At 42.9% G+C, this 17,408-nt stretch overlaps 1 protein-coding gene across 6 annotated transcripts in view; it reads right to left on the bottom strand.

The window, feature by feature from the left end:
- LOC126272075 (high affinity cAMP-specific and IBMX-insensitive 3',5'-cyclic phosphodiesterase 8) overlaps positions 1-17,408 on the bottom strand; it is a 1,931,196-nt gene that overhangs the window by 118,740 nt on the left and 1,795,048 nt on the right. For all 6 annotated transcript variants that reach the window (XM_049974623.1, XM_049974624.1, XM_049974622.1 and 3 more), the window contains one exon: positions 14,905-15,095. In XM_049974623.1, the coding sequence (XP_049830580.1) occupies positions 14,905-15,095 (191 nt within the window). The remainder of the gene's footprint in view (positions 1-14,904; positions 15,096-17,408) is intronic.

Raw genomic sequence — 17,408 nt, 5'->3', positions numbered from 1 at the left:
ATAGGGAAGCAATATACTGTCTGACGCTTCTAGGAATGTACGCTCTCGCAAGCTTGCAGTTAATAACACTGCGATGCAGAACGCCTCTCGTGCAGAGTCTGTCACTGCCATTGGTTGATCATCTCTGTGCTTACTAATTGAAACTGTAAGGAAACACATTGCTTTTCTTGTATCAGTAGTCTCTCTTAAGGCAATCCGAGATATTTTACGGATGTGGCTGCGTCCACTGATTGTTCTAGAGTCTTGTAATCATACAGTAATGACTCCGTGAGTCTGTTTTGTACCACATTCAGTTAAAGGAGTCATAATATAAAAAAGACGTCATGATCACGATATGAATATGTAAGCAACTATTATTGTATTCCAGTGGAGAAATCGATCTTAGGACTACATATACAAAAAACATTAATAGGTAATGGCCTAAGTCTGCTCGACATATACCGACTCTATATCTTTGCCAGCAGACGCAGTTAGAAATCAAAGCGAGGGGTTTATACAGAAGGTTTACTACCTTTCCCAAATAGTTTTCCGAATCTAGGCGGCCGATGTGGAATGGAGGCATTCCGTTCATGGTGGTTAGTAAGGCAATACCTCATCCGGTCGTGTTATTATGACATGTCGAGATTCCAGAAACCAATGGTGCAGCAACGTCCAAATTGCTTTCTAGAATAAACGCCTGAATACAGTTCAACTGGAAACCTTGCTGGGGCCGGCGTGGTCTAAATACAGCACGCTAGAGACAGGGTTAGCTTCCTTCGATGAGTGGCCGTTTGCTATTACGCAACGAGCGGTTGAGCTCAGTGAAGAGGGGTCTTTTGCAACGGTAAAGGTGAAACACTTGCATGAAGAAGATGGTTCGTGATCAGCACATGCTCTGCAGTTCTCCAGATGTATGCTTCTGATTCGTGTCGAGGGTTCTGCTTTTGTGGACATTCTGTCGATCGCATAATGCGATAATTACATCAAACGATGGGTTAAATGTTAAAATTATCGGAAAAAGTCGGAACGAAGCAGTGTCATGCGGATGGCATGTGCTTGAGGGTATCTGTCTGTGTAAAATTTGCTTTCAGGATAAGTGGGTGCAATATTCAAAGCACGTGGGACACATCACTACGTGTGTTAAATGTACATTCTCTATTTCGTCGAGTGTTGCATGTTGGGAGCCTATAACAGCTACAGTTTGAGCATTAATTCAACGCAATAAAGACAGTATCACTAAGTATTGTATTTTTCCTTTGCAGCATGTAAACTCCACGTTTCACAAATTAATATGTTCACACGCAAATATCATAATGTGTTACAAATCTATAAGCAATGCTTTCAGTGTCTGAATCGTACATATTAAATTCAGATTATAAGTTGCAGACCTTATTGGGTTATGCAATTCATGTTAGCAAGGTTAGGTAAACTGGTAAGAATGCTTCCGGAGTGTTTCAATGTGGGCCTTATGCGATGTGTTTGGTGCTAGTGCTAATGACAGCCTGGGGTCGTGATCGCGAGAAAATAAAAATGCACGTGGTGTGAGTGCATGCACTATGTTGGTTGCTTCTGCTCGTAGTGTGTCAATAAATAAATCGTTTCTTCTATTTAAAAAAAAACTTAAAAAATCTTTGTATTGATTTATTCACCTCCTATTTTCCACTTCCTTACTTTCAGACTTCATGTAAGTACTGTATGTAATATACATCGTGTGAAGAGCCAGGACCCCCGGCTAGTTGTCTCTAGCAGATGCGACGCAGATGAAGCTGATAACTAATGAACCTTGCGCCAGCAGGCGCTGACAGGTACCAACAGGATCCGCCAGGCATGGTGCCAAGGCAGATGGTTCTCAAGCCCTCAGCTTTGCTTGACACGTAGAAGAACCTTGCGGACACAATCTGTCACAGATTGCATTCCTGACAACGTCCCGCCGTCTCCGTGTGTGCCTCCCAATATCGGGCGCTGGGCCACGTGCAACCAGCGGCAAAGCGTTTCCATGTCCTCCTTTAGTTCAACCCTGTGGGGGGCCCAAATAATCAAAAATGCATTGCACTTACTGCTCTGCTCGTGATTTTCTGTAGAGATGAGTCACGCTTTCGTAATAAAGTCCCTGAATAAACAGAAGTCGGCCATCATCCTTACATACCCGTTCCATTTCATACTGCTTTGCAAGGTTAAATCTAGATACGAGTATTTAATCGATGATACTGTCTCAAGCAGCGCACTACTAAAGCTGTATTCGAACATTATGTGGTGTTTTTTTTCCCTGTTCACCCATATTAAATATTACTTAGAGCAAGCTGCGAGGCAACGCCCTCGCCACAGTGGATACACCGGTTCCCATGAGATCACCGAAGTTAAGCGCTGTTGGGCGTGGTCGGCGCTTGGATGGGTGACCATGTCGGCCGCATGTGCGGTTGCCATTTTTCGGGGTGCACTCAGCCTCGTGATGTCAATTGAGGAGCTACTCGACCGAATAGTAGCGGCTTCGGTCAAGAATACCATCTTACGACCGGGAGAGCCGTATGCTGACCCCACGCGCGTCCTATCTGCATCCTCCACCGAGGATGACACGGCGGTCGGATGGTCCCGGTAGACCACTCGTGGCTTGACGACGGAGTGCTTTTTTTTTAGAGCAAGCTGCCATTCATCGCACCAACTAGAAATTTTGTCTCCCACTTTCACTCAATGAAGAGAACACAGAAGCATCAGAAAATAGCCACAAAGTTCATCCTGTAAGTCGGATCAGTTATATACATAGAAAATAAGAGCTGTTACTTAAGGAGTCTTCGAAACACTGGCAGATGTGAATAAACACAAGTTTCTCCCCTATGCGAAAGACGATCACACCGCCAGTTTTCCAACGATTTCACTTTTAACTCGGCAGTGACGGTAATATGTCTGTAACCCACTTCACTTTCTCGAAGCCGTTCACAGAGACCCGCGAGTCGGCTGGAGTAACTGAGCGTGTACAACTCAACATCGTCTCCAAAGCTTGCCAGCTGAGTCCATACTGTGTCGGTGGTGATTCACAATTAACCTTTTTGCGGAACTTAATCCAGTTCATGGTAGGGCGCTGTCGGCTGCAGCATTAAATCACTGGATGCTATCACGCAACTTCAATCGCCATCCAACATCCGAAATGCTATTTCTTTTGCAACAAATCGATTGTGTACCTAGCGCAAAATCCCTGGAAATTAATGAAGACTTATGGTGATGCTGCTGTCAAATCTTTGACTATGACTGATGTGCTTTTGTAGCTGGAAGACGATTACACATGCAGGAGTGCGCCAAACACCGCTTGTTGTCCCCTGTTGGCTTATAAAAGCGGTGATGGGTCCGTGTCCTCTCTACCGCCGCCCATGATTAATTAGGCGCTTAAAAGACACGCATTCAGCTTATTTGCGTTTAATGCTGATGTTGGTGATACAACCATTGTCGTCTAATTCGATTACTACAGACCAACTATGAGTGCCTTGATGTGAAAAACAACAGTATTTGCAATATGCTCTCTGTATTCTGTGCAAATTGCCAGCATATGGTGGTGTAAATTATAATGCAGATAGCAGTAGTTATGTTTAAAATGCAACTGTGTGTGTGTGTGTGTGTGTGTGTGTGTGTGTGTGTGTGTGTGTGTGTGTGTGTGTGTGTGTGTGTGTGTCTTGCTATAAGCAACTCAGAAGTTGATTGTTAACTGCTCACATACAGGTTCATTGGTAAGTAGCAAAGCTGTGTAGGAGGAAGTAACAACAATGGTCTATTTACAATTGCGTTGCAGTGCAGCAATTCACAAACAGTTGTCTCCTAAAAGCTTTAAATTCTGCCTGTGTTACATCGAATCCAGTAGATGCGAACACATCCATTCGAATAACGTCTGTAAACTCGGCCTTTGAGGACTTTGACAGGCTAAACAGTTAGACTTTTTGGTACATGAGCAATACAGGTATTGATGCATTGCTCTAATTGCTCCATAGTTACATTGTTGTCGTAGAGAACTTGACAGATTCATAGTACCCCTCTTATGTATGGACACCAGCTTGTTAGCCAATCGACTGCAAATAGTAGTGCAAAGAATAGATAATACATATTCAGAGCATTCGAATGTTTTAGTAAATGTGCACTTCCCCACATGTTGATTCAGGCATTGCCTCAATTTGCATATCAGGTGTTGAAACGTTAAATTCAGTCATAGGAGTATCAATAAGAGTATGAGATGGATCGTATTTGTCCATCATTTTCTTATCTATATAGTCCCTCATGCTGCACAGGCAGTGCCACTTGTGCTGGTGCAAGCTGTCGCCAGTACACCATGCACCAAAGAGGTTGCGAGAAAATTGATAATAGACGCCAGAACAAGCAAGCCCATTAGGAGAGAGGCCAATGACAGACTCACAAACAACGCGCCGCCAACGCCGTCTCGACCGCCAGTATTTAGATCGCCTCCGTGGGCCGGAGGCCCAGTCAGTTCCTGTCAGTCATCGAGTGAATCAACGAGTTGAGCTGCAGGCAGTCGCAGGTAGCACATAGCGACCAGAGTAGTGTGCATTGCGGAAGTGTGCTTCACCAACAGTGAGGCTAATGTGGAATATTACAGAAGAGCGTGTACCACATGGACTAGCTTCATGTAAGTAATTTCTTTTTCTTGTGGATGAGGAACCCTTTTAATACACGTGTGCAGTTTGTGTTACAGAGGAGGATACCGGCCACCAAACAATATCCTCTCCTTGCTTCCCACGGTACAGTTCTATAGTGTCAACAAGACGACACAAACAATTCATCCCATTAAATCTGCGTTTTGCACCAAATACATTGTGCATATTCTACCTCTATAACTACTTCAAAGTCATTGTCTGGTGTTAGGCCGACATTTACACGTCTAGAACCATTGTGACTTCAGCAGATTCTCTGCCGAGCATGGGCACGGAGACACAGGCGCGAGGGTATCGGATTACGATTGTGTGTATTGCACATTCACTAAAATTTACTCTCGTTCCCACAAAAAGCGCGAAAGCAGTGGCACTTGCCGACGAGCACCACATGCGCGACGAAAAGCGCGAATGCTGCGCTGTGCTCTACGCTGACAACACGCACATTGTTGGCTGCACAGCGGTAGCGCTCTGGGATTGGGAAGAAGGCCGCGGGGTGATTCATGCTGACAACGCGCACGCAAACTGCAGGGGAGCGAGCTGCGGAAGGAGATGCGTTGGGTGGGCCTTCCCTATCCTTCCCTCTCTCCTCCCTTTCTTGGAATTGACACACGATTCCTGCTATGAACTTGATCACACTCGGTGATGGTACTAACAAATCTCTCATCTATCCTATCTTCCTTTTATATTCTTCTTAAAAGACAACAAAATTTATTTTTATTTCAACCTTAAATTATTGTTATTTTGAAAAGTATTATTCTCTGTAAATGTTGTAGATAAAACAAAAAGAAAGAAAATTGTAAAAAGATGAAAAACGAAAATTGTAAGATGTACGACCTGTTTTTAAACAACAGGTAACAGGTCTATAATTGGGCAATAAAAAAAATAATTTGGCAATAAATATGGACTTGGAGACAAGGCGGTTGCATGAAATTTCCCAGAATGACTTCTAAGATGGCATCAAAGTTTTCTCGTGAGCCCAGTGTCCTAACACTTTCATTTACCTCTGAACAATTATCTTAGTTTTACATCTATGTGCTATAATTTTAGTTATGCTACAAGTAACTCAAGTTTGTAATCCATAATACAAATACTGTTATTGTTATTAATGCCATGATAAAATAACTTCAATTTTGTTAACTGTGATTTTCCGAACCAGTTCGCAAGAATGTAAAAACATTAGTGTGAACGTCAATATATCTCGTAAGCTAGCAAAATTATTGATATAAAAGTAACACTTTAGTATTCTAAATAATCGGAAAATTATATGAACTCTTGCAGAAGGCAGCACTGCAATCAAATACAGCTGTAATATATCTACTGTACTCATCTACAGACTAATTTACTATTACGAATGCATGCCGATGACATTGTAATTCTGTCAGAGACAGCAAAGGACTTGGAAGAGCAGTTGAACGGCATGGATAGTGTCTTGAAAGGAGGATATAAGATGAACATCAAAAAAAGCAAAACGAGAATAATGGAATGTAGTCGAATTAAGTCGGGTGATGCTGAGGCAATTAGATTAGGAAACGAGACACTGAAAGTAGTAAAGGAGTTTTGATATTTGGGGAGAAAAATAACTGATGATGGTCGAAGTAGAGAGGATATAAAATGTAGACTGGCAATGGCAAGGAGAGCGTTTCTGAAGAAGAGAAATTTGTTAACATTGAGTATAGATTTAAGTGTCAGGAAGCCGTTTCTGAAAGTATTTGTATGGAGTGTAGCCATGTATGGAAGTGAATCATGGACGATAAATAGTTTGGACACGAAGCGAATAGAAACTTTCGAAATGTGGTGCTACAGAAGAATGCTGAAAATTAGATGGGTAGATCACATAACTAATGAGGATGTATTGAATAGGATTGCGGAGAAGAGAAGTTTGTGGCACAACTTGACTAGAAGAAGGGATCGGTTGGTAGGACATGTTCTGAGGCATCAAGGAATCACCAGTTTGGTACTGGAGGGCAGTGTGGAGGGTAAAAATCGTAGAGGGAGACCAAGGGATGAATACACTAAGCAGATTCAGAAGGATGTAGGTTGAAGTAGGTACTGGGAGATGAAGAAACTTGCACAGGATAGAGTAGCATGGAGAGCTGCATCAAACCAGTCTCAGGACTGAAGACAACAACAACAACAACAACAACAACATTTGTACAGCAATGACGTAACAAAAAAGTATAATAACACATTATAAAACATTGAAAAAGACCTGTTACATAATAACAGTCACATTTGAAAGTAAGGAACATTGGACTGAGGTATTTAAAGTAGATTTTCTCGGGGCACACCTTACGACGCTATTAAGTTTATTATATGTTAGGTGAAGAGGCTGTATCCCATAGTTGGATTCCGTAATTATTCTGTTAGATGACTCTTAGTTCAGTGTTTGTAGCATGTGAGTGCTTCTTATGCAGATGATAACAGCACTCTGTATGAAACATTAGCTATTGTTCTTTATTTTTCGTGGAATACGAGGGGGCTAAATATACCCAAGGCGTTGAACGCACCTGGGATGCTTTTAAACCTATTTGTGAAACATATGAGATGCCGTAACTCGGTATCACACTTCAAGCGTGACATGAACTTCGTGATTCATTCATCATAGCGAATATTCCAAGAACCACCGAATGATAAGCTGAGAAAAGCTCGTACACTGACATGATTGGAACAGACGCTTTTATTTCAAGCGCTATTAACCACACAAATAAGAGGTAAGCAGAAAGTTTCGTAAATCATTACACGAATACGAATGGACAGTGACACATGATAATTCTCTGAAATACTGACAAATACATTTAAAAATACTGTTCGAAATGTGAGTCAAAACAGACTGTAATTCAGAAATCAAGGAAAGGTGTTAGTCTACATTATGTCGCTAGCCTCGGTGCTGCAACTCCGTCATGTATCAAAAGCAAGTAATCATTTTATCGCGCTTTTATCAAGCAATTGCATTCTGATCCAGGTTCAGCATTTTATCAGAAACAGAAAGCACTTGTTGAGACATATGATTCCAACGATCTGATAATTGATAACGAAGTTATAGTCGTACTAGCTTGAGTACCATAGACAATATATATATATGGTTAATCATAATTAATGGCGGTAAACACATAACGTTGAAAGTACACGATACTAGAAGCATAAAAGTCTCAGTAAACGTAGGATCGAAAATGCATTCCTTACGGGCTACGAGCAATTACTCATTTTCGGCACTGTGAAACAAATATCTTTTACTGCAAGTTCAAAAATGGCTCTGAGCACTATGCGACTTAACTTCTGAGGACATCAGTCGCCTAGAACTTAGAACTAATTAAACTTAACTAACCCAAGGACATCACACACTTCCATGCCCGAGGCAGGATTCGAACCTGCGACCGTAGCGGTCGCTCGGCTCCAGACTGTAGCGCCTAGAACCGCACGGCCAGTCCGGCCGGCTTACTGCAAGTTCTTTGCTTTCCATATGTTGGGAACTGGTAGTATGGACAAAAAAAAATCCAGTAAACATGTGCTCTAAAATGCATTCCTTCAGAGCTGTGAGCACTTGTTCATCTTTGCTACTTTTAAATATAACTCTTCTAATGATCAAGTGCTCGTAACTTTTGAGGTACGCGCTTTAGAGCACATGTTTGCTGGACATTTTTGTCTTATTTTGGCACTTTCAATTGTATGCGTTGACGGCACCCTGCTTTTGTATAAAAACATGGCACCAGATTTACTGCTAGGGTACTTTTCAATCTGAGTATGTAACAAGACTCACGTTTTTGATCAATAAGTAAAAAAAAAAAAAAAGGAATTTGAGAGTCATCAGCAACACACTATTAAAGACGAAGCACAAACGCTGTCAGTTGTGACTGCCAGTGATCTGCTACAGTGGTCAGGTTACTCTTTCATTTAGCGAAAACACAACAGTCACTTGACCAGTTTCAGTGCTTACACGGCCTAAGTACGTAGTCGTTCAAAAAAACTTACTTCAGTTCTATGAGTGCAGACTTGAATAATAAATCCCCAGTCATAAAACTGAAATAATTATTTTTCCTTCCTATGTGAATGGAGATAATAATAGTCAGTTTCAACAGGTAGTTTTTGTATTGTCTTGAGTAATGTTGATTATGATGTTCAGAAATGTTTTAAAAATCACGGTGTGAAATATCTGTCACTGTTTGGATTGTTATCCCCCACTCTTATCTCTAGTATTATATTGCGACTCCTTTCTCTCTCAGAATGTGTCCTATAACCGATTTCTTGTTTTATTCAAATTATGATACAAATTTCTTTTCTCACCAGTTATATTCAGTACCTCCTCATGAGTTACATAATCTATTCACCCAATCTTCAGCATTCTCTGGAGCACCACATTTAAAAAGATTCCACTGTCTTCTCGTTTGAACTACTTATCGCCCACGTTTCACTCCCGTATAAGCAACCCCCATACAAAATACCTTCAGAAAAGACTTAATAACATTTAAATTTGTATTCGATGTTAACAAATTTCTCCTCATCAGAAACACTTCCCTTGACATTGCTATTCCGCGTTTTAGATTCTGTCTGCCTCTGCCATCAGAAGTTAGTCTACTGTCCAAACAGCGAAACTTATCTATTAGTTTTAGTATCTTGTTTCCTAATCTAGTTTCCTAAGCATCACCTGATTTAATTCGGCTACATTCCGTTACCCTCGTTTTCCTTTTCTTAATGTTCATCTTAAATCCTCCTTTCAAGGAACGTCCACTCCTTTCAATTGCATCTCCAACCCTTTTGCTATTTCTAATAGAATTACAGCGTCTTTACCAAACTGAGAAGTACTCATTACTTCTCCCTAAATTTTAATTCCCTCTCCTAATTTCTCATTGCTTTCCTTCACAGCTAGCTCAATCTTCAGAATGAACAACATTGAAGACAGGCTACAATCTGTCTCACTCCCTTCTCAACCACTGCTTCTCTTTCATGCCCTTCGGCTCTTGTAATTTCTGTCTGGTTTCTATATCGTACAAATTGTACATAATCTTGAGCTCCCTGATTTAACTTAGATTTTACTTTCCTTAATCTATTTCTAACAGTTCCAATATTTCTATGGAAACCAAAATGATCTTCCCCGACATCGCCTTCTATCAGTTTTCAATTCTTTTGTTAATGATTGGTGTCACTATTTTGCTCCCCGACTTATTAAACTATTCGGTAATTTGCATATCTGTCAATATCTGCTTTCTTTGTAATTGGAATTATTACATTCTTCTTGAAGTATGAGAATATTTTTTCTGTCTCAAATACCGAATCGAATAATTTTCTCATGGAAGGCTCTTCCGAAGATCTTAATAACTCTGAGGGAACGTCGTCCACTCCAGGGGCCTTGTTTCGACGTAGAACTTTTAATGGCGCGTCAAATTCTTCTCGCACTATCGTATCTGCCATCTCATATTGATCTACTTCCTCTTCTACAATATGGTCTTGAAGAACATTTCGCTTGTACGGATTAGATTAGTCAAAAATTATTAGATGTTAGTCTCACATAATACTTGGAAATAAAGTAATACATAAAAAAATGCAATGACATATTACAGAATAGGGACCCCTCATTTAATTAGTGTTCACGCAGCCTTAGTCCGTCCGCAGAGAAGAGCTCAAAATCATCTGAGGCGCTGACAACCACGAGGGCCAAAAGTACAGATACAAAGTTCTGAAAAAAATAGATGTTTGTGAATAGTAAAATTGTACACAAAGCACCAGTCTCATAGATGTGACTTATTTTTTAACCAAGTTTCAACATCCTCTATTTCCTATGAAAAATAATGTGCACACTTTATGCTGTGAAAGTTTAATTAATATTTACAATTTTTATTATTATTAATGTTAATTCACAAAATTTTCATGAATTCATAATTAATGTGAAACTACAATCAGAAATAACTAAATGCACTACACACATAATTATGACCTGTGCCAAGACGTCATGGTCCTCATTATCCTGATTTTCATTAACCACGTTCTTTGACTGGTTCAAATAAAAGTATTGGTTCAGTTCAGGCAAGAGTCTAATAGTTTTGTTAAGTCTGTGTTTCAAGGTTGGAGGTTGTGTTCCACCTACGTATGCCGGTACTAGATTTTGCAAAACATGATGTGGGGAAATGACAGGCTGTGTGACATGAAGAAAATAGTGGCCTCCCATGATTCCAGTGAAGAATATGTTACTTGAAACAACAGTTCATGGCCACCGCATGAAGACTTCATAATTGTAAAATTTCTGAAATGTGCATTGTTGCTACCAACAGCAACTTCAGTTTCGTAATGAGGTCGGTAACATTCTTGAAGGATATAAACTCCTCAGCGTACATTTTACAGACCGGACTGCTGAAATCATGGAACGTGAGGTTGTGGTGGGGCATTCCTTCAAGAGCTTCCAGCTTTTATGAGGAAATAGGAGTCAATGTAGCCAGTGAGCGCTCCCACAAAAGTAAAAATTTATGGTTTGGACTGACATGGAAGCGAATATCAGAGGAATCGGTGGGATAGCTTTTCGCAAATATTCACATACAGGGTGGACATTAATAAAGCCGACAAAGTGCAGGGACGGATTTCTGACTGGAAATAGAGGGAAAAAAAATCTTATGAGCATGTGTACGGAAATTCATCGTTGTCACAGTAGGTGGCGCTGACGCAGTATAGTGTAAGCAGCAGAATGGTCCTGTATTGATGATGGAAAAAGCCGAGATGGTGTTTTTGTACGGCCAGGCAGATAAACGGTCGAGAGGCAGCATTGCTATACCAATACAAGTACCCCCAGAGACACCAATCACATCACACATTTCAGAAAGGCGGCGGACTGTTTTCACACCGGATATGGAGGACCGGGTTCTGCAGGATACTGAGAAGAACTCCAGTACAAACTCTAGGCAAGTGGCCCCCACTTCCGCATTACAGTTTGCCGACACCTCAACTTCACCCCCGGACGATGTATAGGATGCGGAGGCATTGCAGCATTGCCTGTTAGATGACCGGACTTAAACCCCTGGATTCTTACCTCTGGGGGCATCTGGAAAGCATTGTGCATGCTGAACCAGTACCTGATGTGCAGACCCTTCAACAGCGTCTTCACGGCGCCTGTGACGGTATTTGGAGAGAGGCTGTAACTTGCGAAAGAGTGCAGCAATCCATGATGCGACGTTTGAATTGGGTCCCATGGAGGCCAAAGTGAACATCTGTTGCGAAGTGTACGGTGTTCTGGGACGATTTGTTGTCGTTGCATGCACACTGTCCATTTCCAGACATATGTTCATAGGATCTTTCTTCCTCCATTTCCGTCAATAACTGGTCCCTGAATTTGTCGATTTTATTATTGTTCATTCTGTAAACAGTATATGGGTACACCACAGACAGCGATGGTTCTCTGTAAGATCAACACATACACACACTGAACAGCCAGAACACTATGACCACCTATCTAATAGCGGGGATGTCCACCTCTGGTACGAATAACAGCGGCGACGCGTCGTGGAATGGAAGCAATGAGGCCTTGGTAAGTCGCTTGGAGGGAGTTTCCACCACATATGCACACGCAAGCCTCCTGATCACCGTAGGTTCCGGGGAGAAAGGCGATAAGCTCTGACGTCACGTTCAGTCACATCCTAGACGTGTTCGATCGGGTTCAGATCTGGAGAGTTAGGGAGAGGGGGAGGGTGGCACACCAATTGGAACTCGCCACTGTGTTCCTCAAACCACTCCATCACAATCCTGGACTTGTGACACGGCGCGTTGTCTTGCTGAAAAATGCCACTGCCGTCAGGAAATATGATCGTAATGGAGGGGTGTACATGGTCTAAAATTAGCGTACGATACTCCTCGGCCGTCATCATTCCTTGCACGAGCTTCACTGGATCCATCGATGCTCACGTGAAGGTTACCCAAAGCATAATGAAGCCGCCGTAGCTTGTTTTCACCCTACAGTATAGGTGTCAAGGAGCTGTTCCCCTGAAAGGCGACGGATTCGCGCCCTTCCATCGGCATGATGATCAGATCATACAACGCTCTGCCACTGCGGAAACGTCCAGTGCCGATTGTCACGTGTTCATTTCAGTTTCACTTGCCGAGGTCGTGGAGTTAACATTGGCACATGCACGGGTCGTCGGCTGCGTTGGGAGTTTTCGGTGCAGTGTGGTTTCTGACACACTTACACTCTACCCAGCAGTTAAGTCTAATGTTAGTTTTGCCACAGTTCGCCGCCTGCCCTGTTTTACCAGTCTGCCCAGCCTACGATATCGCCGCCCAAACCCATGACGTCTGGACGTGGTTTCGCCACGTCTTGAAGACATTCACCACAGCACTCCTCGAACACCCAAGTCATGCGTTTCTGCAATGCTCGTGCCGAACTTCCAGGTGTCCCACTAGCTGGACGTGCATGCCAATATATCGGTGTTATTATATAACATGGGGTGACCAGTATCCAAGCAATGTTCGGCAATAGCAGATCTACTTGGCTGCTGTAACCGTGTGTGCCGTTTATGCCCAGTACATCGGTCCTCCAAGGTCCTGATAGTTTGACCAATATATGCCATGGAATACGATATGCCAAGGAATACGATGTACACCCACCTTACGTAGTCCAAGATCATCCTTAACGGAACTCAAAGGTGCTCTAATTTTAGACGGAGGTCGGAAAACGAGTATTACGAGCAGACAGATGGAGTTGCGATGGGTCTCCTGTGATCGCAAATTTGTTTATGGAAGACTTCGAGGAACGTGCATTGGAGTCGGCGCCTTTGAAACCCACCTGTTTTTTTAGATGCGTTGACGATACCTTCGTTGTTTCGCCTCATGATAGGGAGAATTTGAATATCTTTCTAGAACATCTGAACTGGATCCATCCGAACATTCGTTTTACGATAGAGGTGGAAGAGGATGGTTGCCTACCCTTTCTTGACGTGTTGGTTAGGAAGGAGGATGATGGATCATTGGGACATGCAGTCTACAGGAAACGTACTCACACCCACTTGTACTTACAGGTTAATAGTTGTCACCATCCGGCTCAGCGTGAAGGGGTACTTCGTACCTTGGAGCACAGGGCACATGTAGTTTCTGACGCTGAGACTTTACCAGCTGAGCTGTCCCATCTTGAAGTTACATTTCGTCAAAATGGTTATAGTGATAGACAGATTGAACGTGCGTTGCGCTATCGACCAACTGTACATCGGGTGATTGATGAAAATTCTGAGTCAACACGTAAGTCTACTGCCGTTTTGCCTTACCTAGGAAACACGTCCAACAAGATCGGTCGTATTTTACGGAAATACGATGTGAAATGTGTTTTCCGACCTCCATCTAAAATTAGAGCACTTTCGAGTTCCGTTAAGGATGATCTTGGACTGCGTAAGGCGGGTGTATATCGTATTCCTTGAAGCTGCGGCATGACATATATTGGTCAAACTATCAGGACCGTGGAGGACCGATGTACTGAGCATAAACGGCCCACACGATTACAGTAGCCAAGTAGATCTACTATTGCCGAACATTGCTTGGATACTGGTCACCCCATGTTATATAATAACACCGAGATATTGGCATGCACGTCCAGCTAATGGGACAGTGTTATTAGGGAGGCAGTTGAGATTAAATTAACGAGCAACCTCATTAACAGGGATGGAGGTTTCTGTGTAAACTCTGTTTGGAATCCGGCTCTCTCCCTTGTCAAAAAATAGAGGGACAGAGTCAATGCTACCTCACCTGCGAATTCATAGTCTCACTATCGATAGCTCTGACTTTGGTCATCTTTGGTGGCACTAGTGTTCAGTGTGTGTGTGTGTGTGTGTGTGTGTGTGTGTGTGTGTGTGTGTGTGTGTGTGTGTGTTTGCTATCTTTCCTGCTTCAGTCCGAGAACCGAGGTTTTAAATTTGGGTGTACGCCACCTGTCCGTTGCAGTTTGCCTTGAAAATGGCGGGGTGTTCTCCCGCCGAAATATCGGCCGTCGCTGGAAGTGTTACCTGGCTGAATTCCCGGAAGTTATTTGAAAGTTGTATACGCCATGAGAAACTCAGGTCTCACACTCTCACTGATACTACATCCACTATGCGTGTGTCTGACTAGCAGTCATTCCTCACAAGATGACGCTGCTATAGCCTGGGCGGCGTTGTATCGATAGTAGGTCGGTGGTCATAAAGTTCTGGCTGGTCAATGCATACGCTACAATCCCAGAATAGATGATGGTGTGCTTTAAGCCCTTACGGTTGTCAGCGCCTCATTGGTATTTTCTGCAGGAGTAAGCGACGGCGTGCGATTCAGTGCGCAGCCTTACCTGTTTGCGGAGAGCTTCTCGAGCTTGAAGACGTTGAACTCCCAGAGGAGGGCCATGTCGAGCACCTCTCGCAGCTGGGCGGACATCTTGCCCGCGCGCACCGTGGCCCGTAGACCGCCGCTCGAAGCGCCGCGCGAAACGGCCGAGTCGTTGGAGCTTCGCCGCGTCACATTCACTGGAGTCGCGCTGCCCTGCAACACGGCGGCCCGCTCAGCGCCTGCCTTCGCCCCCTCCAAGGAACACACTAACAAGGGAACCTCCCCGTCGCACCCCCCTCACATTTAGTTATAAGTTGGCACAGTGGGTAGGGCTTGAAAAACTGAACACAGATCAATCGAGAAAACTAGAAGAAGTTGTGTGGAACTATGAAAAAAATAAGCAAAATATACAAACTGAGTAGTCCAGGAAAAGATAAGCTTAGGAGCGCCGTGGTCTGCCGGCACGGTAGCTCAGCGTGTTCGGTCAGAGGGATAGTTGCCCCCTGCAAAAAAAAAAAAAAAAAAAAAAAAAAAAAAAAAAAAAAAAAAAAAAAAAAAAAACCAGATTCAACTAACAAAAGCGAACAAAATGAGATCGGTCAGAGAGCTGGTTGGCCTCTGTAATAAAAAACTGAGTGTAACGATCGATAAACGAACTTAAACGGATGTCATATGACGTCCGCAACGACCAATCACAACGAACAATATGAAAAAGAAAGAATGGTCCCGCGGTTAGCGTGAGCAGCTGCGGAACGAGAGGTCCTTGGTTCAAGTCTTCCCTCGAGTGAAAAGTTCACTTTCTTTATTTTCGCAAAGTTATGATCTCTCCGTTCGTTCATTGACGTCTCTGCTCACTGTAATAAGTTTAGTGTCTGTGTTTTGCGACCGCACCGCAAAACCGGGCGATTAGTAGACGAAAGGACGTGCCTCTCCCATGGGAACGGAAAACATTTGATCGCAAGGTCATAGGTCAACCGATTCTTCCACAGGAAAACACGTCTGATATATTCTATACGACACTGGTGACGGCATGTGCGCCACATGACAGGAATATGTTGTCGACCCACCTAACTTGTGCACTTGGCGAATGGGTAAAAAGATTCTTCTACCTTGCCCGATTTAGGTTTTCTTGTGGATGTAATAATCACTCCCAAAAAAGTGGTGAAAACATAAGAGTTTGTCACATAAACTGCAACAAATGAATGTAACAGTTTCACAGTCTCACAGTTTTCCCTGTCCTCTGTCAAAACATATGTTTTTAACGTTTTCAAATTTTTCCGTGTGTAGACCGTCAAATCCTGCATATGTCCAAGCAAATCTGAACATGTCCTGGAATCTTGGAGGGCGAAGTTGATTATGTGTGAGTGCCTGAACTTTCATAATTGTCTGAAAATAAAAAATTACTACTTTCACTCCAGGGAAGATTTGAATCAACGACCTCTTGCCGGCAGCTGCTCACGCTAACCGTGGGACCACGGCGTTCCTGAGCTCACTTTTTCCTCGAAGTTGCTTATGATACTCATGGACTACTCAGTTTGTATATTTTGTTTATTTTTTTCTTAGTTTCACATAACTACTTCCTGTTTTCTCGATTGATCTGTCTACAGTTTTTGCAAGGGTTATCCACTATGCCAACTTATAACTAAATCTGTGGGGGGTGCGATGGGGAGGTTCCCTTGTAAGTAGTGAATAAATGGCATCAGGCGCTCATATGACCCCCCACCACAGACGTAAGTCAAGGATGCGGAACGGTGACTGCGCGCTGGTCTGTTGTATGGAATTAGGGTAGTAAAATGGGTGGACGTGGGCACACGTGACAGGATGGCACAAAGAAGATTTTGAGTTTGGACGAGTCGACGTCCAAAGCTTGAATGAACTTGTGAAAGATGGCTGTCCTAAAGCGTGGTTAAAAAGAAAGGCGATTTTAAAACGGCTGGTAAATTTTTGTTTGTCAGATGGTGACATCGTTTTGATTCGTTTCAATTTCCAGAAACATTTCGGTTGTTGACTCACTTTCAATGAGTCAATTTGAACTTCTCGCATTCGGGGTCTAACCGTGAAGCAGTTCACTATTGATAAAATGAAGGCGTTCACGACCGGATGGTACTGTTGTTGATAATTCTTCCGGGTTATATGGCCGTGGTCCATAGAATACTTCTACTCCTAACGTTTCGTCCAATGCTACGTTGGACATCCTGAGCGGTATGGCTGGTCCTGTTGAGTCCTGCCGACTGACGAGTCGGGCGTCGGAGAGCGGCCTAAATACTGAGGAATGTACCAGAAAAATAGGACAAGTATTTCATTCTGTTAAAGATAGAAGGCCACCATTATCATCTAGCGGGGTGTATAAAATTCCGTGTACCTGTGGCAAGGTCTATGTTGGTACTACGAAAAGAAGTGTGAATACGAGCGTAAGGGAGCAGAAAAGTCTTTGCCGACTGGGTAAAATAGATAAATCGGCCGTTGCAGAACATGCACTTTAGTCCGGTGACCATGTAGTTAAGTTTTCTGAAACTACAGTTTGAA

This window comes from Schistocerca gregaria, chromosome 5 (genome assembly GCF_023897955.1).
Source record: "Schistocerca gregaria isolate iqSchGreg1 chromosome 5, iqSchGreg1.2, whole genome shotgun sequence".
NCBI lineage: Eukaryota > Metazoa > Arthropoda > Insecta > Orthoptera > Acrididae > Schistocerca > Schistocerca gregaria.
This window is presented reverse-complemented; position numbering and strand designations above follow the sequence as displayed.